This window comes from Lepus europaeus, chromosome 5, assembly GCF_033115175.1.
Source record: "Lepus europaeus isolate LE1 chromosome 5, mLepTim1.pri, whole genome shotgun sequence".
In the NCBI taxonomy this organism is placed as follows: Eukaryota; Metazoa; Chordata; class Mammalia; order Lagomorpha; family Leporidae; genus Lepus; species Lepus europaeus.
In genome coordinates, this window is record NC_084831.1 from 57011513 (window position 1) to 57037050 (window position 25538).

Genomic DNA, 25538 nt, shown 5'->3' on the forward strand with positions numbered 1-25538 from the left:
TATCTTGCAGACTGTGATGTTATAAATGGGTTAAAAGCCGTAGGCAAAGAATTGCAGGAAGGCTCTCAGCTCTTTCCTGAGATGCCCGCCTGGTCTGTCAGGTATGCTGTCTTGGTTACACTTGGCTAGCATGCCTTATGGCTACTCTGTCTCACATCTGAATTCTTTCTGGAGCGAAGTCAAGAACCTCTGAGCCGCCGTCTCAGCAGCATAGTTGGCGGAGTCAGCTAGGAGAGAAAGGGCAGCAACCTCACCCTGAGGATGCTTCATGTCTAGCTTTCCTCTCCCCTCTCTCCTGCCTTGCCTAGTGGCAACCAAGGTCCTTGCCAATAAAGCATGGAGACAAAGGCTTGCCCACTTTCTTTTTACCTAGTCATCTTGACCTTTTCCTGCTCCATTTCCCTTTCAGCCAAAATCTCTTCTCTACTTCACGCAGCAGGGGGATCCTACAAGAGAGAGAGGCCAAGTTACTCTCTTTTGAACTCTCTGCCGAAGCCCTCTTCACTCTCCCTGTTTGCCTGATCTGCCCAGTGTATAGCCTGGCTTCTCAGTTCTTTACTGAGATGCCCACCTGGTCTGTCATGTATACTCTCTTCATTAAACTTGGCTAGCAAGCTTACCAAAAAAATTACATGAGCGATGTGATAATAGCTGTCATTTACTGAGTACCTTCCAAGCACCATGAGCCAATGCTAGGGGCTTTGTTCTAGTATCTCATTTATTCCTTACAATTCAGGAACTGAGCTCAGAGAGGCTAAATAATTGGCCTAAGGCTAAATACTTAGCCTATGCTAGCACTGTGCTGGGTGCTTTGCATACATGATCTTTAAGCCCCACCACAAGCATTGGGGTAGTATCTCCTTTTTACTTGCAAGCAACTCAAGGCAGGGGAGAGCAAGAGCCTGCAGAGTTAGCCAATGGAGGAGCTTTTGCAATTTCCTCCCAGCTGCATTTGACTCCAAAGCCTGTTGCTTCCTCCTCTCCAGCACTTCCAAGTCAGCAGCTGGGCTGAGGGACCCTGCGGCAGGGTGCATGGTGGTGATGGTCCACTTGAAATCATTTTTGCTGATTAATATTTCCCGAAATCAATAAGCTGTGTGGGTTCTTGCCATGAATTCAGAGAAGAATTCTGAATATTGGCTCAAATAGACCAGGCAGCGTGGTAAGTTTTAAGGATTTTATTCAGTGTAAGAAATACATAGGAGAGTTAGGAGGGCTCTATCTAAGAGAGAAAGAAAGGTCTAGAAATTAAGCTGGCATCAGAAGCAATGGGTGGCAGGCCTATTAATGGCTGATCTGTACAGTGATCTGCCCTCAAAGAGATCCAACAGGCCAGTCCACTGCAGTGGCTTTCAATGTGGTAAGCCTGGGCTTCAGCAGAAGTCAGCTTGTGAAGAGCCCTGGCAGCTCTGCCAAGAGTTGGATCACTGGAAATGGACCTGCCCTGGAGTCGAAGGATGCCCAGGTCAGAGCCACAGATCTTATTGGCTCCAAGCTGAAAAGCCCTTCACTCAGCCCAACTTCCAAAGTGACCACTGCAGCTGAGTGGATGGTCAAGTAGGGTCAGCAACATTGCAGGCAGAACTGTAAATTTCTTGTTAGAGATGCCCCCTGCCTTTACCTGGCCAGCTCTCCTCCCAGGCCAGCCAAGTAATGAAAGTCAACAGAGTGCCTTCCCCTAGGAGGTTCACACCTCCCTTAGGATATACCCCATGTGAAGAGATAGATAGGTCTGGGCCTAAAGCCCAACAGATTATTATCAAGCCCCTTCTATCAGGTTCTATTTGCCTCTCAATCAGAAAACTTAATTGTAGCTTAGACAGCACCTTTCTTAGCTCCTCTAATAATGACTCTGTCCTTTGTTCTAGACCCTGTCTAGCGTACTTGGGCCTCATTCCTTCGTAATCATAACCTCTACTCTACCACCAATGGCTCTACTCCCAACCTGTGTGTACTGATGGTCCTCTTCCCCACTTAATGCTGTATAATTGTTCAAACCTGGTAAATGCCACTCTTAGGATCATTGGTTACTATCCTCACTCTGTCTTTTATGACCTTGTCTAAATATGATCAGAGTCGGCAAACTTGGAAGGCTTCCATAGCCTTGGCAACTCATGACGACAGCCTAGGGTGGTTACTGGCGCCATAAACTAGAGTGTCAATTTGTTGGGTCAACAACAGGAGCCACTGTGCACTTGCTCCTCATGTGGGATCTCTGTCCTTAATGTGCTGGTACATTTTGATTTAATGCTATAACTAGTACTCGAACAGTATGTTTCACTTTGTGTTTCTATGTGGGTGCAAACTGTTGAAATCTTTATACTAAATTGATTTTCTGTATATAAAGAGAATTGAAAATGAATCTTGATGCAAATGGAAGGGGAGAAGGAGCGGGAGAGGGGAGGGTTGTGGGTGGGAGGGAAGTTATGGGAGGGGGAAGCCATTGTAATCCATAAGTTGTACACTGGAAATTTATATTCATTAAATAAAAGTTAAAAAAAAAGAATAAAAAAAAAAAGAAATTAAGCTGGGATCCATTCCAAGCAGAGAGCAGGCCAGGAACCATGTGCAGCAAGCACTTAGTTATGAGCAGCCACAAGCAGCCTATCCCGGGTAGCGAAGCGGGCCACGCGCCCCAAAGGCACGGGCAGCAAGGACCGAAAAGGGCAACAGGGAGGGGGGCCCAACTGTGCTCCAGGCCTTTTATCCACTTCCAAAGGGGCATGTTTAAGTAGCCTGATTGGCAGGTGGGCATACAGGTGTGGTCAGGTAGGGGCATGAGGTCACACAGGGGGCGTAGTGAAGGCGTGGTCTTCCAGCTCACAAATCTAATCAATTTTATCCTATCTGTCTGCCTACAACACCTTGAACACTCGATTCCAGTCTCTGCTGGGTTTCTCCTGTGTTCCAACTCTTCTTTTATTCCATAAATTAAGCTCCTAAAAGTTTAAAGTTCTAGGACAGTGTGGGTGACTAGCATTGCTCCTTGACACTATAAGGTGGTATTGGTAAAGACATTTCAAAAGTAGGCAAAAGAGTATAGTCATAGGGCAAGGTAGGGCTAGCGTTCATCCCGTTTGTGTGGGCTGAACTTCTATTTCTTTGTGCTAACTTACAGAATCAAGTCTTCATAGAGACAAGAATGGTTTGGGGAGGTACTAAATCCAGCCTCAGTGGATTTAGCTCTCACAAGTCTCCTGTGATTCGGATGCCTGCTCAAACCTGAGACCCAGTGCAAACACCTGTCTGTCGTGTTTTAGAGACTCAGGGAAGAACTGCCTCCACCCCTCTACAGAAGCTAGTCTCTCTCTTCGTTCCAGGGGAAGGGTTGAAAGGGTGCAGCATAAGGTACACAGCAGACTCAGATACTTCCCAGGGAGATGCTCCGTGCAGCAAATGCTGGCATGGTGCTGGTGCTCTGGGGATGCCAACCTGCCAATCCTGTGCGTGTGGCCAGAAGCTATGTCAAGCTCTTCCCCAGCTTCCCCCTAACACAAAGAGAACAGCCCAGAATCTAGATAAATCTCTTCTCCACACAGTACCCACGATCAGGGTCCCTCGCCTGCTTCCTGTTAATGGGTTGTGTCGCTGGAAACTCAGGGAGGGGGTGGGGAGCTCAGGTGAGGTAAAAGCCAATGTAAGGCATCTGTGCACCCTTTCTGGATTTTTTTTTTTTTTTAATTTTCTCCTGAAGCAGAGAAATAATAGGAAATGACTTTTTCCTTTGTCAGTATTTCTGGCATCTCTATGGAAAACGGAATGGCGTGGAGGACAGAGACTTGAGGACTGCTATGGCACAAATGGGTTGTAGAATTGAGGGCGAGAACAGAACCAAGAGATGATGGATTAGGATACTCAGGACGTGGCTGGAAAGGAGAGGGCCACCATTCGGACTTGGTAGCATCAACAACACCTTGGACATGGGGGTCCTGGAATCAGTTGACGGAAAGGTTCTGCGCACGGGTAGAGTACCACCCCGTCGTCCCCCCTCCACCCCGGGCGCAATCTTCTAGTCACGGGGTCAAAATCCCCTCCAGAATGAGCCTTCTTGAGGGCACGTTTCCAGCCATGGTTTCGGCTGGATCCCAAGCGCCCAGAGCCGTCTGGCACGTGCTAGTTGGCTACTGAACGTCGCTGCGTGCACAGATGCACTAAGCTGTGGTCACTCTCCCAGCCGCCTTCCTTCGTCTGCAAACGCAGTACGTGGAAAGGCGTTGCATAACAAAATCACCTGGACCAGGACTTGACGCACAGTAGGTGCTCAACAAGTTGTATTTTTCCTTCCCCTGCACGGTAGACCCTGTGCGACCACAAAAAAGGGGCTTTTCTTCCTGACATCGTGCCCACCCCCTTCTCCCCAGCAGCCCGCACTGGGTCTCCGGGAGCACGTGGGCCCTGGCCGGCGGGTGGCGGGGGAGCGGGTCTCGGGCTTACGTAAGGCGCGAGTCCCAGGCGGCCGGAGGCGGCGCCGCCCAGCGGCCCCGGGCTGGAAGGCTCTCTCGGGGGCGCCGCTTGCAGCCGAGGTACGAGTCAGACTGCTTCTGCCGGAGGGAGGCTGGACTCCGGCTCCGCGCGCGCCCCGCAGCTCGGGAGCGCATCTGCTAGCGCTGGGTGGAGGTGGCCCCTCGGAGCGCGCGCGGGCGGCGGGCAGCAGCGACCTCCGCGACTTCGGGGGGCCGTGACAGCGGCCGGGAAGGGGCCGAGGCGCGGGCTACAGGCAGTCCACGTGCGGGGACCGCTCACGGGCTCAGCCCCCAGGCCGCCTGGTGCGTTGCGCGGCGGGGGCGCGCTCGGGGCACCCCCGATCCCGGTTTCCCGGGCCCGGCGGAGACCGCGTGGGGGATGCCCGGCCGCCGGAACCTTTGGGAGACGCCGCGGGGCCGGGCGGGCTGCCCTTTGACCTCGGGAGGCTGACCCCGCGGGGCGGGGGGCGGGAGGGCGAGCCCGCCCGCGCGGCTGCGGGAGGCTTTGGGGCGGGGAGGAGTAGCGAGGCGTCTCACTCCGCCTTCGAGTCGCTCCGGGCTAGGGGCGGAGGGGAGGGGCCGGCTTAAAAGTCTCTCCTTCCCCTGTAGGGGCGGCCGGCGAGTTCCCTCGCGAGCGGACGGTGCCGGAGGCAGGGGCCGAACCTTAAAGTTCCCGGGGCTCCCTCCGGGGCCGCCCCCTTCTCGCCGAGGCAATGGCTTCCAAACTCCTGCGCGCGGTCATCCTCGGGCCGCCTGGATCGGGCAAGGGCACCGTGTGCCAGAGGATCGCCCAGAACTTCGGCCTGCAGCACCTCTCCAGCGGCCACTTCTTGAGGGAGAACATCAAGGCTAGCACTGGTGAGGGGCTGCGGATGCGAGGGCCGGGGGTGGGGGAGACGAGGCGCAGCGGGAGCTTAGGCCGGGGAGAGGCTCGGCCCTGGCGCCCAGGCCGGGGCTGCGCGCTCCGCCGCGCCCTTCCCCCGCCCGCGTGCGGGGCGTGCAGGCTCCTACGTGCCGGGGCGCATGCAGCTGGCGGCTGCGGCCGCGCGGCTTAACCGCGCCGGGGGAGAGGCCGAGCGGGCGGGGAGTGCGGTGGGAGGTGCCCGCGGCAGCTCTTTCCGCCCGGCTCCTCCTGCTGGGGGGTGAGGGGAGCCCGAGACCGCCGGCCGAGGGAGCGAGCCCTAGACTGCCGAAACGCGCCCTGCGTCCCCGCCCGAGCCCCGGGGGAGCCGAGCGCCGCCCACCTGTGGGAGTCCGGCCGGGCCGCGGGCTGGGGAACCTGCGGCGCCCGGGCTCGCAGCCGCGCACCCCTATAGCCTCTCCGCGTCGCCTCGGGGGCTGCGCCGGCCGTGGCTTTGAAAGGCCGGTCTGTTCGCTGCCGCCTTCTAAGGCAAACTCCCCACCGACTGGCCGCTTCTTCCAGCCGGGGCCTGGCCTGACCCGGGGAGGCTGGTGCTGATGAATTACATTTCCCATCCAGCCCTGCCGGCACTGGCTTCTCGAGCTACCTCCCTTGGCCTGCCTGGCGAAGTCGGGGTGTGGAGCACCCTGATCGCTCCCGCTGTCAGTGTCCCGCTGGTCCCTCCTCCTCTGCCCCTCCACGCTCACGACTAGACGGTGATTGTGGCGTGCTGCTGCGAGGCACGTAGCCCGTCTGGGATGCAGATGCTGGCCATTAGTGACTCCTTGATGGAAAACTTGTTACTGCGCTGGGGCCCTTTATTGCTACTGTTCTCTTTGGCGTCCGAGGTGGTTATTGCCCTTTATGGGCCAATTATGCAGCGATCTACATTTCCGAGGCACCGATTAGTTTGGAGTGGTGGTTGGACGACAGAGTTGGAAAACGGGACAGCTAATGAGCATGGGGTTAGGAAGGTTCTCCAAGGCAGAATTTACTCCCTTCCTCTTAAGCAAGCAGGTTGTAAAAGGTAAACTCTTGTTTTCGAGAACCTTCTTCCCCCTCGCTCCATGGCACTGAAGGGAAGAGTCACGTGTACCACGTTGCAGCTTGAGTTTTCTCTGTGGCTGCTGTTACCTGGTGGTGGGGGGTAGGCAGGGGCTATTTTAATTTTAATTCCACATTCAGATGCGTGTTGTCCCTTCTGTGTTTGGAATGCGGTTTGGGGCTGAGGAGCCTGGGAGGGAAGGCTGGCCCTCAGCGCAGGGGTTGTGTTAGGAGGGGAACTGGGGACAGCCCGGGAAGACGGGGCTGCGTCAGAGCCCAGGTCCCAGTGCTTTCTGTACCTGGCTCGGTGACCCGCTGCCCATCCCCGCGCTGGCCAAGTGGCGCTCTCCTTTGTCAGGAGAGTACGACGGGAAGTGGCTCACTTCGGGGTGCTCTTAGGGGTTTGGAAAACTTTCCGCTTTTTTCTTTTCCTTAATCTTTCCTCTGCTCCGAATTGCTGGTTTCCGTTCTCTTTCAAAGAGCTTCATTTCCCTCCTTCCCCCCTGACGTAAGAGGTGACTATGAAAAGTTTAGCGTTTCTTTCTGTGTTGGGAACTATGTCTTTTTTTTTTTTTTTCATGAAGCCATTTAAAAACCTTACCAGGGAAGGAGGAGGAAAAAAACACAGGATAGCAAGTAGTTTTTCAAGTGGCTTGCTTCTGGTGGGCTTGGGGGGGAGGGTTGTTCTCGGATTATTTTTCTCTCTCAGGAGGTCTAAGTAGGAATCTTACAGGCCTGATGCCTGGCAGATGAAAAAACATTCCACAGCATTTGTTTTCCTATCTGTTACCTGCAATTTGCATATAGCTAATTTCCTGGTGGAGAGGCACTGGGACCCATAGCCATGCTTTTTTTGTGGAAGGTTTGGAGGAGGCGACGAGGCCCAGCGACACCCCGGGAAGTGGAATCTTTGCAGGGACTGGCGTTGGAAAGTGGCTCAGGCCATCTGCGCCAGCCTGCATTTGGGCTCGCTGCAGTCTGCGCGGCTTTCCTGTTCGCGCAGCCACTGCCTGGTGAAAAGCTGCTCCTTTCAGAACGGGTCGCTCCAGTGTCGCTGTTTCTGGGCAGTCTTTTCCTCACTTGCCCTGGCAGAATTCATCCTCTCTCCTCACATCTTGTGGGCGTCCTTGCTCCTGTGGCACATGGTTCTAATGCGGTGTCAGATCTGTCTCATACACCCAGCAGCTGTTGATTTGAGCTTTGCTTCTGTGTCATAGTGTTCCAAGTGCTGGGGCAGTAACATTTACCATAATCCTGTCCCCCTTGTAGTCCCTACTGCCTGCACCATACGCCAATTGCTGATCTGGCCAGGTACCTAATGCATAAAAGGAGTTCAGAGTCCATTCTGTTTAATTAGCTCTGATTTGTGGCAAAAGTTTGTTCTTAATAGGGATCTGAGATTAGCTTCCTGATAGCTGTCATCCCTTGGCCCTTCCCAGGCTGCCTGGAGCGGTGCAGGCTGAGGCTTATCAAATACCTTGTTTGGAAACCCCCCCCCCCCCATGTTTGGCTCTGGGTTTCTTAGTACACTGCATGAATAAAGGGAACTGAGCAGTGTCTTCAATGCCCAGGAGCTTGGTCCTGTACTCTCTCATGAGGAATATTAGCTTTTCTCTGAGTATATGTGCACACACACACACACACGCACACACAACAGCCAGAGTGGCACGGAGGAAGACTGCAAGAGAAGCAAAACCTGAAGGGGCTGGGGGTAGTGTGGTTGTTAAGCACAATTTTGGGAAAAAAAAACAAAAAACAAAAAAAAAAACCACTTAGCAATCAATCAGTGTTGACATTCAGATTCAGTTAGGGGGTGGGGACAAAACCTATCAAAAGAACTGATTTGCAGTCTTTTACCCTGACTGGGTTGCTCACGATAAAACAAGAGTCACCAGAGTCACCGCTTGGGTGGGATACCTTTTTTTTTTTTTTTTTTTTTTTTGCAGTAAACTACAAGCTCAGAAGGGTAGAGTCACCACTGCCTTGCTATTCTCATGATAAGGTTGAGAGGCACTTTTGACTTTGTTAAAGATAACTTTTGGGGGGAACATTTTCTACCTTCAATTTCCACTGGGACCACCCTGACTCCTCACACTGTCTTAAGGGTTAAATAGTGATATTAAAATCACATTCTGTACTGGATCTGTTATTGCATTTCAGGAAAACGGGCAGATTTCCACGTGGAAGCATCTTGGATTGATTGAGACCAAGATGTTAAGAACCAACGTGTTTCTGCTCTTAATTAATATGAACGGCAGCTCTCACTGGGGTTTTGCAGATGGGACTGGCATTTTAAGTTAAACTATGGGGCTGAGCTTCTCTGTTCTGAAAAGGTGACCTTGTTAAGGAGGCTCAGAGCTTGTTTTTTTTTTTTTTTTCTTTTTCTGGCTTTTTTGGACTCATTAAGTATAGATCTGTGTCTTATGTAAGATGAAAACTTCTGTGAATTGGAGGATAGACAGGTTGTGTTGGAAATGCTGGAGCTAGAGTTCAAGTATGTCTCTAAAACAACTTTAAGTGGTTAACCTTGTAGGTCATACAGGATCTTGGCTATTACATGATGTCTAGAATATGCTATATTCCATTCGGTCCCATCCCCCTACCCAGCTTGTGAGACTTGATGTAACTCAGGTTGAGCAGGCTCTGACTGGTTTTGAGGCATCCCTTCAGTCCAAAGGGCCACTCCACACCCACTTATTTTTTTGGTTTGTTGAGGTTTTTTTTGTTTTTGTTTTTTTAATCTGGAATGCAGAGAGAGAGATAAAAAGAGCGATATCTTCTGTCTCTACTGGTTCACGATATCCTGGTCTTGCCCAGTCCCAAACCAGGAACCTAAACTTGGGTCTAGGCCTCCCATGTAGGTGCCGGGGCCCAAGTATTTGAGCCAATACCTGCTGCCTCCCAGGGTGTGCATTAGCAGGAAGTAGGATTTGGGACCTTAGCAGGGATTCTAACCCAGGCACTCTGATATAGATTGTAGGCTTTTTTTTTTTTTTAAACTAATTTATTTATTTGAGAAGCAGAGGCTGAAAGAGAGAGAGATCAGTCGGTCTTCCATCTGCTTGTTCACTCCCCAGATGACCACAATAGCTGGAGCTGAGCTGACCTGAAGCTAGGAGCCAGGAGCTTCCTCTGGGTCTTCCCACATGGGTGCAGGACCCCAAGGACTTGGGCTGTCTTCTGTTGCTTTCTCAGGTCCTAGCAGAGAGATGGATTGGAAGTGGAGTAGTGGGACTCGAACCAGTGCCCGTATGGGATGCCGACACTGCAGATGGTGGCTCTACCCACTACACCACAGCACTGGCCCCTATAGGCATTTATTTATTTATTTATTTATTTTTTTGACAGGCAGAGTGGATAGTGAGAGAGACAGAAAGGTCTTCCTTTTGCCGTTGGTTCACCCTCCAATGGCCGCTGCGGCCGGTGCATCATGCTGATCCGAAGCCAGGAGCCAGGTGCTTCTTCTGGTCTCCCATGCGGGTGCAGGGCCCAAGTGCTTGGGCCATCCTCCACTGCCTTCCCAGGCCATAGCAGAGAGCTGGCCTGGAAGAGGGGCAACCGGGATAGAATCCGGCGCCCCGACCGGGACTAGAACCCTGTGTGCTGGCGCCGCAAGGCGGAGGATTAGCTTGTTAAGCCACGGTGCCGACCCATTTTTTTTTTTAAAGATTTATTTATTTTTTTAAAAAAGATTTATTTATTTATTTATTTGAAAGTTAGAGTTACACAGAGAAAGAAGGAGAGAGAGAGAAGGAGGGAGGAAAGGGAGGGAGGGGGCTTCCATTCGCTGGTTCACTCCCCAGTTGGCTTTAATGGCTAGAGCTGTGCCGATCTGAAGCCAGGAGCCAGGAGCTTCTTTCTGGGTCTCCCATGCGGATACAGTGACCCAAGGATTTGAGCCGTTTTCCACTGCTTTCCCAGGCCATAGCAGAGAGTGAATGGGAAGCGGAGCAGCCAGAACTCAAACTGGTGCCCATATGGGATGCCAGCACTCCAGGTAGCAGCTTCACCTGCTGCACCACAAAATGCCAGCCCCAATAAGGCATTTTGACAACACCAAACACCCACCCTATTGAGAGTTTCCACACAAGGTCTCCTACATAGATGGTAGGAACCCAGTTACTGGAATCAGTACTGTGGCTATATTAGCAGGAAGGTGGAAATGGTAGCAGGAACCAGATATTGAACCCACTGGGCACCCTGATTGGGACACTGGCATCTTAACTGCTGGGCTAAACACTCATCTTGTGTAATTTTTTCAGAAAAAGATTTACTTATTTGAAAGGCAGAGTGACAGGAGGGAGAGAGAGATCTTCCATCTGCTGGTTCACTCCCCAGATGGCTGCAATAGCACAGCACTGGTCTCTCATGTGGGTGGCAGAGGCCCAAGTGTTTGTGCCATCTTCTGTTGCTTTCTGAGGTGGGTATGGGTTAGTAGGGAGCTGGACAGGAAGCAGAGCAGTTGGGACTGGAATCTGTGCTCCCATATGTGATGTTGGCATTGCAAGCTGTGGCCCAACCCGCTGTGGCACAGTATCAGCCTCTGATTTTAAGTAGCCTTTCTGTTCAAAGTCATGCCTTATAGAAAAGTTTGGAAAGTGAAATGACAGAAGAAACTGAAAAAGCAGTTAAAATTACCTTTATTGCCATCCTAATGCTTGAATATATGCTAACAAGTTATTTTTCTTTTTTCTGTGTCTTGCCCCTGCCAACTCCAACAAACTTGATATGTCATTTGAGAACCATTGCTTCTTTAAAGATTTATTTTATTTATTTGAAAGGCTTTTATTTACTTGAAAGGCAGAGTTATGGAGAGAGAGGCAAAGAGAGAGATCAAGATATCTTCCATCTGCTGGTTCATTCTGTAGACGGGGCTGGGCTAGGCTGAAGCCAGGAGCTTGGAACTCCATCTTGGTCTCCCACATGAATGCAGGGCCCAAGCACTTGGGCCATCATATGCTCTCCTGGGAGCATTAGCAGGGAGCTGGATCAGAAGTGGAGCAGCCAGGACTTGAACTGGCACCCATATGGGGTTCCGGGGTTGCAGGCTGCATCTTAACCTGCTGTGCCACAGCGCTGCCCTTCTCCTCTATTCTTACAGCATTTTTCAGACATTTTTCTTGTCTGTATAATAATTCATTGATTCAGCAGTATTTTTTGAACACCTACACAATTATCCCTTTGTTCACAGTGGAAAGAGTCCATTGCGGGAAAGAGCTATAAAGGCAGGTAGGTACCTGTGGAATAAACAGGATAGCATTGGAGGTGCACATTATGGGGAAAGTGAAGTGGTGATGAGTTAGTGATAGGGCTACAGTGGCAGTCCTAGGTTATGTGATCTGGGAACGTGTCTTGGAGGTGAAGGTCCCCTCCTTTAATGCCATCAGGAGTAAGCATGTGGTGATCTAAGAACAGTGTTCAAGGGAGAAGGAAAGGCAGGTGCAGAGGCCCTGTGGTAGGAACAAACACGTTTGAGGAACAGAAAGCAAGTTGGTGTTGTATCTGGAGCCTGGTAAGCTGAAGGGATGAGGAAGTAGGTCAGGTCAGAGAGATGAGCAGGTGGCAGGTAGGGAGAGCCTTAAGGATCCTGGTAAAGGTTGACTTTTATTCCAAGGGCACTGCAAAGCCAGTGGAGGGCAATAAACAGGACAGTGACATGAGTGGATTTACCTTCTGAAAGTTGTCCCTTGCGTGCTGTCTTGAGAAATGGCCCCAGGGGAGCAGGAAGGCTCCTGGGGAGTGAGTCCAGTGCATGTGAGGGGACTGGGCTTGAACTGGAGGCTGGTGGCAAAGGAGGAGAGAAATAAGGGCTTTGACAATTGACATCCAGAGTTGGATATGACAGGTAGTGGAGACAGATCTACAAGGAGTCCCTGGATTTTGGCTTGCACTCTGGGTGAATGTGCCTGAGTGTCAAATTGTACTTTGTGTCATCAGTCTTGTGTGGAACATTCATGCTTTTTGCATTATTTGCCATTTTCTAGTGCTTTTATGTTTGTCATTGTGTGTAAATCATGGGACAAATGTGCTTTCCTTGGGGTAGCTCCTAGGAATGAAACAAACAGGACTAAATGATTTTTAAATATAGAGGAAGAAAGAAGTGTTTTTTTTTTTTTTTTAAGATTTATTTTATTTATTTCGAAGGCAGAGTTGGAGAGATACAGAGAGATTTTCCATTCTTTGGTTCACTCTCCAGATGGCTTCAACGGTCAGGGGTGGGCCAGACTGAAGCCAAGAGCCAGAAGCTTCTTCTGGGTCTCTCATGTGGGTGCAGGGGCCCAAACACTTGGACCATCCTTTGCTGCTTTCCCAGGCACATTAGTAGAGCTGGATCAGAAATGGAGCAGCTGGGACTTGAACTGACACCCATATGGGATGCAGCTTGCATTGCAGGTGGTGGCTTTACCTGCTGTGCCACAATGCTGGCCCCAGAATAAAGTTTTAAAGTTGGCTTTATGTTCTGTAGTCATGTTCTGGTAGCTTAAAGTGCTACTTTATTCATATGCTTTTTGGCTTGCTAAACCTTTTACTTTTTTCTTCTTCTTTTTTTTTTTTTTTTGGTATAAACAATTTTTTTTTAACTTTTATTTAATGAATATAAATTTCCAGTGTACAGCTTATGGATTACAATGGCTTCCCCCTCCCATAACTTCCCTCCCACCCGCAACCCTTCCCTCTCCCGCTCCCTCTCCCCTTCCATTCACATCAAGATTCATTTTCAATTTTCTTTATATACTTTTTTCTTCTTTTTAAAGATTTATTTGTTTGTTTGAAAGAGTTACTGAGAGAGAGGGAGAGACACAGAGATCTTCTATTTTCTGGTTTACTCCCAAGATGGCTGCAGTAGCCAGGGCTGAACCAGGTGAAACCAGGAGCTTCTTCTGGGTCTCCCATGTGGGTAGTTGGAACCCAAACACTTGGGCTGTTTTCTGCTGTTTTCCCCAGGCTGTTAACAGGAAGCTGGATAGGAAGTAGAGCAGCAGGGACAGGAACTGGCGCTCATATGGGATGCCTGTGTCACAGGCATTGGTTTTACCCACTGCAGCACAACGCCAGCCTCAACATTTTCCTCAGTATAGACGTAGATGCACATATATTGATATATAGTCACATGCTGCATAAGGGCATTTAGTCAACAACAGACCTCATAGGTGCTGATGGTCCCATAAGATTATAATGGAGTTGAAAAATTCCAAGCACCTAGTGTTATGGATATTATAATGCAGTGCATTATGTGTGTATTTGTGGCAAAGTTGTATTAGTGAACTTGCACTTCCAGCCCTATAAAAGTACAGGGCACTGGCGCATAATTATGTGCAGTAGGCAGAACTTGATGATGACAAACAGTTGCATTACTGGTTTATGTATTCTGTTATTTTTTAAATTATTTATCAATTTAGTAAAGTACAACTTTTAAAGAAGTTACTTAGTTGAAAGATAGGGTGACACGAAGAGGTGGAAGAGAGAGAGATCTTCCATCCACTGTTTAACTCCCCACATGCCTGCAACAGCTGGAGCTGGGCCAGGCTGAAGCCAGGAGCCTGGAACTCTATTCAGGTCTCCCATGTGGGTGGCAAGGGTCCAAGTACTTGAGCCATCATCTGCTGCCTTCCCAGGGACATTAGCAGGGAGCTGTATTGGAAGCAGAATGGTGGAAAGTTGAATCAAGTACTCCTATGTGGGGAGCAGGCATTCCAAGCTGTGGTTTAACCCACCGCACCCCAGTGCCCAGCCCAGTGCCCATCTTGGAGGATGCCGCTCCCACTCTTCACTGTAAAACCGTATGCCTGGTTATGCTGGCAGCTGCTCAGACAGCTGTACTTTCTGCATCTTTGCATCACTGTCTCTGGTGCTTGATTAATCTTGTGGTGTTTTATTCATCGTGATCCTAGCCGCAATATGCTATGCCATATGCATTCTATGTACCAAGTGTGTTTAAAGTACACACAACAGTGCATTTCTCAGAATGCAGCCCCATCATTAAGAGATGCATGACTGTGCACATTTAAACTCTCTCCTTTTTCTGATTATTGGAAATATAGGTACAAGTTATCAAAAGTTTAAAAAACTGGGTAAGATGAGCACAGTCACTTGTAATCCATTAAGTGGAAGAAAAAAATTACTGGGAATACTTTTATATACAGTGTAGCCTTCCAGACTTTTTCAAGAATGCACACATATATGTATACACATTGACATTTTTTTAAAAAAAGATTTATTTATTTGAAAGACAGTTAGAGAGGGGGAGAGAGAGGTCTTCTATCCACTGATTCACTCCCCAGATGGCCGCAACTGCTGGGGCTGAGCTGATCTGAAGCCAGAAGCCAGGATCTTCTGCCAGGTCTCCCATGTGGATGCAGGGACCCAAGGACTTGGGCCATCCTCTGCTGCTTTCCCTGGTATATCAGCAGGGAGCTGAATTGGAAGTGGATCAACTGGGATTCCAGCTGGCGCTCACATGGGATGCTGGCACTAGAGGCTGGGGCTTTAACCCATTGGCACCACAGTACTGGCCCCCACACTGTAATTTTTTTTTTAAGAAAAGATTTATTTATTTATTTGAAAGAGTTACATAGAGGGGGAGATGGATCTTCTATCTCACTAGTTCACTCCCTAGATGACCACAATGCCTAGAGCTGGGTCTGCCTGAAGCCAGTAGCCAAGACCTTCCAGGTCTCCCGTGAGGGTGCAGGGGCCCAAGTAGTTAGATCATCTGTTGCTTTCCCCTGCCAATAGCAGGGAGCTGAATTGGAAATAGATCAGCTGGGACTCAAACTTGTGCCCGTATAGGATGTCAGTGTTGCAAAGGTTTATGTATTTATTTGCAAGGCAGAGTTTGAGAGGGAGAGACAGAAAGAGAGAGAGATCATCTATCTGCTGGTTTACTCCTCAAGTGGCTGCACCCGCTGGGACTGGGCCAGGCCAAAGCCAGGAACCTGGAACTCCACCCTGGTCTCCCACATGGGTGGCAGGGACCCAAGTACTTGGGCCATCTTCTACTTTCCCAGATGCATCAGCAGGGAACTGGATAGGAATTAGAGCAGCCTGGGTATAGGCGCTCATGGAGTGCTGGTGTTGTGGATTGCAATTTAACCAGCTCTGGACCCTTAAAATTTGGATTATGTTATGTATTGCTATTTTGAAAGTTGCTTGCTTTATTTACCAATAATAATTTCCAGTGTTATTAAATTCTGTTCTTTATTCTTTGCCTTGCACCACTCTAAAAAACAGCAGTAACTTAGCCATCGTTTGTATCAGCATGTATCAAGTCTGCTTTTTAAAAGATTGTCACATTATCTTGTACCAATGTGTCACATAATTTCTTTATCCATTCTCCAACATTTTGGTTCTGGGATCTTTTAACACATTTAAAGATTATTGATGAGGCAAACATTGGCACAATGGATTAAGTGCCTCTTGTGATGCCAACATCCCATATAAGAATGTCTGTTTGATTCCCGGCTACTTCTGATCCAGCTCCCTGCTAATGTGCCTTGGAAATAGCAAATGGTGGCTCCAATCCCTGTGGGAGACTTGATTAGAGTTTCTGGCTCATGGCTTCTTCCGGCTTGTCCAGCCTTTGCTGAGGGATTTGGAGAGTGAACCAGTGGATGGGAAATTTCTCTCTTTCTCCCGTTCTCTGTCACTCTGCTTTCAAATAAATAAATCTTGGAAGAAGTTATTGAGAACCCAAAAGGATGTTTGTCATGCTGAGTGAAATAAGCCAGTCCCAAAGGGACAAATGTCATATGTTCTTCCCAATCTGTGACAACTAGCTGATCACCTAAAAGGAAATCTGTAGAAGTGAAACTGACAACATGAGGAACAATGAGTTGATCAGCCCTTTTCCTGACTGTCGAGGAACAGCTTACTATTTTATTATTTTTTTAGTATATTCTTTTTCTACTTAATACCATTGGTGGAACTCTTAACACAGAATTATTCTTAGGTGCTTAAATCCAATTGAAAATTGATCCCTGTAAAAAATAAAAGTTAAAGTTCATAACTGATCATAAAGATAGGATTATGTCAAAGGGATCACATAAATAAGACCAGTGTCTGCAAATAATAATTGATATAATTAAAAAGGGAGAAAACGATCCAACAAGGGAAGCAGGATACACAGCAGACTCATAGAATGGCAAATGCCCTGAACAGCACTCTGGCCTCAGAATCAGCCCTTAAGGCATTTGGATCTGGCTAAAAAGCTCATGAGAATATTTCAGGCATGGAAAGCCAAGACACTCTGGCAAAAAATGACCTAAATGAAAGATCTCTGTGAGTGAGATCCCAGTGGAAAGAACAGGCCATCATAGAAGGAGGTACCTTTCTCTGAAGGGAGGAGAGAACTTCCACTTTGATTATGGCCTTGTCTAAATAATGTCGGAGTTGGCGAACTCAAGAGGATTCCATAGCCTTGGCAGCTCATGACAAGAGCCTTGGGTGATTACTGACCTCATAAATAAGGTGTCAATTGTTAAATCAACAACAGGAGTCACTGTGCACTTACTCCCCATATAGGACCTCTGTCCTTAATGTGTTGTATTATGAGAATTAACGGTATAACTAGTACTCAAACAGTACTTTACACTTTGTGTTTCTGTGTGGGTGCAAACTGTTGAAATCTTTACTTAATATATACTAAATTGATCTTCTGTATATAAAGATAATTGAAAATGAATCTTGATGTGAATGGAAGGGGAGAGGGAGCAGGAAAGGGGAGGGTTGTGGGTGGGAGGGAAGTTATGGGAGGGGGGAAGCCATTGTAATCCATAAGCTGTACTTTGGAAATTTATATTTATTAAATAAAAGTTAAAAAAAAATTTAAAAAAATAAAGTAAAAAAGTTAAAAAAAAACACAAAAGGATGTTTGTTTATGCGTTACATGTATAACTATTAAATGTATTAGAAATTAAACTGGGGAAATGATAAAAATGTTAGATCATCAAAAATAAGATAAGCCTTTTCTGTGTTAATATGCTTCTGTGAAAAAGCAATGTTTTGCAACATGAGATCTAGCGAGTGGTATTATTTTTGCATGTTTGCTTGTCTCTAATATCTGGAAGCAAGGTTCTCACCCAGCTCGGGTTCTTCTTTCAGTCTGTGCTGCTGGGTGGCTTGAATTTTGGGAAAAGTCCAGCCAACTGGTGAGGAGATGGGTGGTCATTGTCACAATATATCTATTAAAATTTTTTTAGGGGCTGGTGCTGTGGCACAGCGGGTTAACACCCTAGCCTGAAGCGCTGGCATCCCATATGGCTGCCGGTTCTAGTCCCGGCTGCTCTTCCAATCCAGCTCTCTGCTATGGCCTGGGAAAGCAGTAGAAGATGGCCCAACTGCTTGGGCCTCTGCACCCACGTAGGAGACCCGGAGGAGGCTCCTGGCTTCGGATTAGTGCAACTCTGGCCATTGCGACCAATTGGGGAGTAAACGATCGGTTGGAGGACTTCGCTCTCTCTTTGTGTAACTCTGACTTTCAAATAAATAAATATCTTTTAAAAATTATTTTTTAAAAATTATTTTTATCTGAAAATCCGAGAGACAGAGACATATAGAATTTATCTGCTGATTTGCTCCTGAAATGGGCACAATAGCCAGGACTGGGCCAAGTTGAAGCTAGAAGCCCTGAACTCCTTCTGGGTCTCTCACATGGGTGGCAGGGACCCAAATACTTGGGCCAGCACCTGCTGTTTCCCAGGGTGTACATAAGCAGGAAGCTGGATGGGAAGCTGAGTAGCTGGGACTGGAAACAGGTACTTCCATATGGGATGTAGGTGTCCCAAGTAGAGACTTAACAGCAGTTCCAAATGCCCACCTGCCACAACGTACCTTGAACTCCAAGAGCTGTGTTTTGAGATTCATGAGAGATGACTGCTTCCATAGCTTGAACACACTTTATAAGTTAGCCGTTTAGAACTCCTTCCTTTCTAGCTATACTGTCCAAGGAGAGAGTTACTATGCCTGCTCTGTATCACCTTCCCAGCTGTCACTACTTGTGCTTTAAGTGTCAGGTAAATATAATAGTATTATATTGGCTGGCGCCATGGCTTAACAGGCTAATCCTCCGCCTTGTGGCGCCGGCACACAGGGTTCTAGTCCCGGTTGGGGCGCCGGATTCTATCCCGGTTGCCCCTCTTCCAGGCCAGCTCTCTGCTGTGGCCCGGGAAGGCAGTGGAGGATGGCCCAAGTGCTTGGGCCCTGCACCTGCATGGGAGACCAGGAGAAGCACCTGGCTCCTGGCTTCGGATCAGCAAGATGCGCCGACCGCAGTGGCCATTGGAGGGTGAACCAATGGCAAAGAGGAAGACCTTTCTCTCTGTCTCTCTCTCTCTTACTGTATAACTCTGCCTGTCCAAAAAAAAAAAAAATAGTATTATAGTTCATGAGGCTTCTAAACTTCTTTAAACTTCCTGGAACTTAGACACTGCCAAACAATCATGAAACCAGTAACCTGGGCTTCAAACAATTAGCTATAAATTCACCCAGTTGGAAGGGCATATTGAATTGCCTGTTTCCTTTGAAGTGTACCACGTAAGTTGTTAGATGGCATTTTATTGTGCTAGTCTACTCTTTTTTTTTTTGGACAGTCGACAGTGAGAGAGAGAAAGGTCTTTTTTCCGTTGGGTCACCCACCAATGGCCACTGTGGCAGGCGTACCACGCTGATCCAAAGCCAGGAGCCAGGTGCTTCTTCTGGTTTCCCATGTGGGTACAGGGCCCAAGCACTTGGGCCATCCTCCACTGCCTTCCCGGGCCATAGCAGAGAGCTGGCCTGGAAGAGGGGCAACCAGGACAGAATCTGGCGCCCCGACCGGGACTATAACCTGGTGTGCCGGCGCCGCAGGCAGAGGATTAGCCTCGTGAGCCATGGTGCCGGCCTGTTCTAGTCTACTCTTAAGCAATCTGTATATTGATCCTTATTGTTAGAGGACTTACAGACTTGGAAATTACCTTTTCTTATTAAGGTTGTAGGCACTGCTTTCAAAATGGGTCAGATAGCTCAATCTTATATTTTCCCGCAACAAACTTTTTTTTTGTTTTAAAAGCATGAGTAGATGACTGGTAAATCACAGCTTGGGATGCCCACATCCTATAATGGGGTGGCAGTTTGCATGCCAGCTGCTCTGCTTCTGATCCAGCTCCCTGCTAATGTGCCCAAGAAGCAGGGGATGAGGTGCCATGTAGTGGAGTTCCTGCCACCCATGTGGAAGACCCTGGTGGGGATCTTGTCTCCTTGCTTCACCTAGTCCCACCTTGGTAGATGGTAGAGGCTTTTAGGGGTTAACCTATGCTTTTCCGCTTCTTCACCTGAGGTTTCCAGGGTGGCCTTTTAGACACAGTACAAAGGGTCTTATTTGTACAGCTTCACAAGTTCAGTTTCTAATGGCTGATGTTACATTTTAACAGTCTCACGCCCAAAGTTCTGAGAGTTCTTGTACTAGACAACGGGGTGGGCAGTGGCCAGTACTTAGCCAGATAGATAGTACTGAAGTAATGCAAAGTCACTCCTGCTCATCAAATTCCCTAGAAGCTAGAAATCAGCACTTTCTTTTTGGGCAGCAGTAGCCTGTGACCCTCGCACTTTGTAATTTCTGTGTCTTGCACAGGGTAAAGTGGCAGCCAGGGCCCTGGTCTGGGTAGCATCCACACATTCTCTGTAGTCTACACTCCAGAGCATTTGTATATAATTGACCAATAGATAATGCCTCAGCGTAGTCCAGTGACTTGCCTTAGGTAAAACAGAGAAGCTCGCGTCCAACCTGGGGCTCTAAGGCGGCATTAGGCTTAGCATGCTGGTACTCTAGAAGTGGGCAGAGACCTCATTTCACGTTTTGTAAGTGTCGCACTGAGACCATGTGCCTTTGTCCATTTGTGCAAATGCCTAAGACAGGCTCATTCCTAAACAGCAGACATTCATTCCTCACAGTTGCAGAGGCTGGGAAGTCCCAGGATCACAGCACCAGCAGGCTTGGTGCCTGGTGAGACTGCATCTATGCTTCGAAGATGGTGCCATGAACTCGGTGCCGTGGAGGATGCAAGGGGAAAGGGCCAAGGCTGCTAGAAGCCTCGTTTCGTGTCAGGGGAGCTCTTGTGACTTAATCTCTAAAAGGCCCCGACTTTTAATACTATCACCTGGCAATGAAGTTGTAACATAGGGATTTTTGGATAACGTACAAACCATAGCACAATGGATGGCTGGGAATTACTGCAGCTTGGTGGTTGTCCAACATTACTCTGCGGTTCAGAAGGCTCTTCTGGGAAGGCCACATGCATGTGTATATGTATATGTATACGTATATGTATATGTATATCTAGCTATATATTTGGTGGAGTTGTATCCCTAAAACATTAAAAAGAAGCACTGACTTCCCCCTCTCTTCCCTCCCATAACAAAAGGGCCAGAAGGGTCTACACCATCAGTTGTGAGGAGATAGAAATTACTTTTTATCATAATGGTACAGTTCAGAAATAATGCCCAAATTTGGTGTTATTGCATTAGTCATTTGACAAATGTTTGTATGCCTGCATCAGGTATGGGGAGGCATATAAAGATAAAGCTTGTTCTCTGTCTTTGAGGTGTTTACAGTCCAGGATTCAAGTCCTGGGTTCCTCGTTATGTCCTCATGAGGCTTGGTCTGGTGCATGTGTTGGGTAAAGCAATGGGCGTGTTGTGCAGAGGTACCTTTTGCCGGTAATGCCTTTCACACTTTCATTGATCTGAGTCTATTTTCGGCCTCGTCGATTCCATGAAGCTCTGCACAGCTGTTGCAGCTGCATGTGGTTTTCCTCTGGAATCCCCCTTGTGCCTGTCTGTACCTCCAGTTTGGCATTTGCTCTCACCTCCCTGAACGATGTTTTTTTGTGACTTCACTCATCTTCTTTTGCCGATTGAATGGTACATTCATTAATGGCAGTCAAGTCCAATAAGTGTTATTTTTATATTTTAAAATCTCTTAACTTTATTTGGTTTGCTATTTGAAAGACAGAGAAACAGAGAAAGAGATCATCTTCTGTCCACTACTCCCCAAGCTTGCAACAGCTGGGGCAGAGCCAAGGCCAAAGCCAGGAGCCTGGATCTCCATCTGGGCCATCCCCTGCTTCCTCCCTGGGTGTGCGTTAGCAGGAAGCTGGTATTGGAAGTAGAGCTGGGGCTTGAACCCAAGCACTCTGATATGGGATGCTGATGTCTGAAGTGGCTTCTTAACCACTGCGACGAATGCCCGGCCCTCACTACGTGTTTTGCTAGCCTCCTATCGGAAGAGGAGAGAAATATTATAAATGAGAGGAAAATAAAACACCCTGCATTCCTTATGTTGTGCCCTTTCTGTCTGGTGTTAGCATTATGAAAAAAACAGATAACAGTGAAATTGGAGGCCTCTCTGAGGAGTTCTGAATGAGGGTAGGAACCAGGCAGGAGAAGGTTTGGGAACAGCATATAAAAAGTGAATTTTTCAGTAGGTGGAGAAAGGAGGCTGTAAAGGGGAGATGGCAAAGAAGAGACTGGAAAGGTAGGCATGGACCTTGAGACATAGCCATGAGTTTGGGCCTTGTGGTAATTGGATGGAAATACGTTGAAAGTGCATGTGTGTGTGTGTGTGTGCGCGCTTATTTTTGTATAGAAAAGCTTTACTGACATAATTTGCTTCCAGGAAAATTTACCCCTAGGGAGACAGTGGTGATGTCCCAAGTAAATGGGTCTCTGCAACTCATGTAGAAGACCTGGATTGAATTCCTGGCTCCTGGCTTTGCCCTGGCCATTGATTTGGGAAGTGAACTAGCAGATGGGAGCTCTGTCTGTCTGTCTCATAAAAAAAAGAGTGTACAATCAATGGTTTTAGTGTGTTCTCCTAGCTGTAAAGCTGTCATCGCAGTCTAATTTCAGAACATTTGTATTTTCCCTGAAAGAATCCCCAGTACCCTATCGTAGTCACTCCCCAATTCCCTTTCCTTCTAGCCCCTACATTGAGTTTGTATGGATCTACTTGTGGATATTTCATAAACAAGGAATCATACAAATGATTTTTGTGTCCTGCTTAGCATGTTTTTGGGGTCATCTATGTTACAGTTGACATCAGTATTTCATTCCCTTTTATTTATCAGAGAGGGAGGGAGAGAGAGAGAGAATGAGAGAGAATGAGAGAGAATATGTTAGTTCTTATCATCTGCCCTGGTTTACTCCCCAGATGCCCACAATAACCTGGGCTAGGCCAGGCTAAATAAAGCTGAACTCAATCCAGGTCTCCCAGGTGAGTGGTAGGGACCAATCACTTGAGTCATCACTGATGCCTTGCAGGGTCTGTATTAGCGGGAAGCTGGAATTGGGTACAGAGCCAGGACTGGAACCCAGGCACACCAGTATGGAGTGTAGGTGTCCCAACTAGCATCTTACTCGATAAGCCAAATGCCCACCGGAGTACTTTATTCCATTTTGTTGCCAGATAATTAATTGTATTCATAAGCCACATTGTGTTTATCCATTCACTGGTTGATGGACACTTAGCTTGTTTCCTGGCATGGGCATTCATATAAAGTGTTTGTGTGGATACATATTTTCATTTCTCTTGGATATTTACCTAGGAGTGGAATTACTGGGTCATTTGATAGCTATGTTTCATGCTTTGAAGAGTTGCCAAACTGTTCCAAAGCAGCTGTACCATTTCACATTTCCACCAACAACGAGTGAGGGATCCCTTTCTTCACATCATTGCCAACATTTGTTTTTAGTCTGTCTTTTTTTTTCTATCCCTAGTAAGCATAACCTGGCATCTCACTGTGGTTTTCATTTGTATTTCTCTGAGAACTAATGATGTTGAACATTTTTCCTGTGCCTATTGGCCTTTGTATATCTTTGGAGAAATGTCTGTTCAGATCCCTTGTCTGTTTTATTCTAAGGTAGTGATCTTTCTTGGGTATATTTTTTAAAAATTGCTTATATTTATTTGAAAGGCTGAGAGAGACAAAGATTTTTGCATCTGCTGGTTTACTCACTGGTCTAGTGAGAGCTAGATCAAGCTGAAGCCATGAGCCCAGAACTCCATCTGGATCTCTTGTGTCCATGGCACTTGAACTGTTACCTTCTTCCCGGGGTACACATTATCAGGAAGCTATGAGAAGTGAGTGAGGGCTCCAACCAGTCCTGATATGGGGTGTAGGTGTCCTAAAGGACATCTTAATTGCTGTGCCAAATGCCTGCCCCTTATTCACCTTTTTATTGTTATATTCTTTATATATTTTGGATATGAGTTTCTTATTGTATGTATGATTTGCAAGTATTTTCCTTGATTCTATGGGTTGTCCTTTCACTTTTTTGATAGTGTCCCTTGGAAGCACAAAGGTTTTTTATTTTGATGAAGGCCATTTGATCTTTTTTTTTCTTTTATTGCTATGTTTTTGGTGTCATAGCTAAGAAACCATTGCCTAACCCAAGGCGAAGCCATTGTTTGTAACCATGAGATTGACATCTGTTTCACATTTGCAGTGGAGCACTCAGGCTATTTGGAACCTGGGCTGGAAGGTTCTAGAATAAAACTGAGGATATGAACAAAGAAGCTGTCACAATATCAGCAGATAAATGGGGAGACTTTCAGCTTCATTAAGCACTTATCAAGGCAGTATAATCCAGTAGCATCCTGCTAGTAGAAGAAATAATCTCCACCTTCAAAGAATTTACAAGGTAAAAAAAATACATCCAAGTAATTTTTTATAAGGCAGATTATACTGAGTGCTATAAAAAAAGAAATGAAAATTTTGTAAAAACATGAGAAGTCATCTGAGTGTTGAGTTTTTTGTTGTTGTTGTTGTAAATCTCTGTTATCCAGCAGTGCTTAATAGTCAAATTTCTAGGTGAAAGAATTAAAGCTTTGGGAAAGGTGGCGTGAGAACTGATCCTTGAGGGATGGATCAGGTTCTGGCAGGTGGAAACGGTAGGGGGTAGGGTGTTTTCAGTGGGGGAGTCATGTCTGGGAATAGGTGATTAGAATTAAGGGTATTCTGATGGAAACCTAGAGTCAGAGATAGAGGCGAGGAGGCTGGAAATGACTGTGGTGATCTTATGTGTAACTTTCCATGGAGCTCATAAGCAGAAAGGCTGTGGGGAGCCAATGCCTTCTTCAACCTCCTTTGGTGGAATGATTGCCATTGATTTTTATAGCAAGGTGCAGCATGGATCACAGTGGAGAAAAACTGGAGCACAGCTAAGGTAGTGCCACAACAGTTTAGATGAGGTCTAGGATAAAAGTAACAGTGAGAATGGAATTTGGAGAGAGTTGAGGAGGTGATACTGATGCTGATTGTTAGGACTGACTGTGCATGGCAGTGGGGGGCAGGGAAGAGCCAAGTGTCTTTTGAAGAGTTGAACTTGATGGGGCCGGTGCTGTGGCGCACTAGGTTAATCCTCCGCCTGTGGCACCGGCATCCCATGTGGGCACTGGTTCTAGTCCAGGTTGCTTCTCTTCCAGTCCAGCTCTCTGCTATGGCCCGGGAGTGCAGTGGAGGATGGTCCAAGTACTTGGGCCCCTGCACCCGCATGGGAGACCAGGAAGAAGCACCTGACTCCTGGCTTCGGATCTGCGTAGCTCCAGCCGTTGTGGCCATTTGGGGGGTGAACCAACGGAAGGAAGACCTTTCTCTCTATCTCTCTCTCACCGTCTGTAACACTACCTGTCAAATAAATAAATAAATAAATAAATAAATCCTTAAAAAAAAAGGAAGGGAGAGTTGAACTTGAGTGATTGTTGGGGGAAACGTGGTCCCATTAAACAGAAAGAGAGCATTCCGGGCTTACAGAGAGATAACAAGCTCAACATGCCAGGGGGAGTTTTGGTGATGTTCAGTTGGCTTTGGCATAGCCCATAGTAGGCACAGGACTGGCTGTTTGGCATAGAAGAAACATAGTTGGACGTTGAAGTCAGGACTGCCTCTTTTTTTTTTTTTTTAAGAATTTATTTAGAGCGAGAGAACTGAGCCAATCGGAAGCCAGGAGCTTCTGGGTCTCCCAGATGGGTACATGGACCCAAGGACTTGGGCCGCCTCTGCTGCTTTCCCAGGCGTGTTAGCAGTAACCTGGATCATAAGCGGAGTAGCCAGGACTCCTGGCCCATATAGGATGCCAGCACCACAAGCAGAGGCTTA

General features: G+C 47.6%; 1 protein-coding gene across 1 annotated transcript in view; it reads left to right on the forward strand.

The window, feature by feature from the left end:
• Positions 1–5030: 5030 nt before the first annotated feature.
• Positions 5031–25538, forward strand: part of AK4 (adenylate kinase 4) — a 78589-nt gene continuing 58081 nt past the window's right edge. The window contains exon 1 of the mRNA XM_062191482.1: positions 5031–5321. Within this exon, the coding sequence (XP_062047466.1) occupies positions 5177–5321 (145 nt within the window). The 5' untranslated portion in view covers positions 5031–5176. The remainder of the gene's footprint in view (positions 5322–25538) is intronic.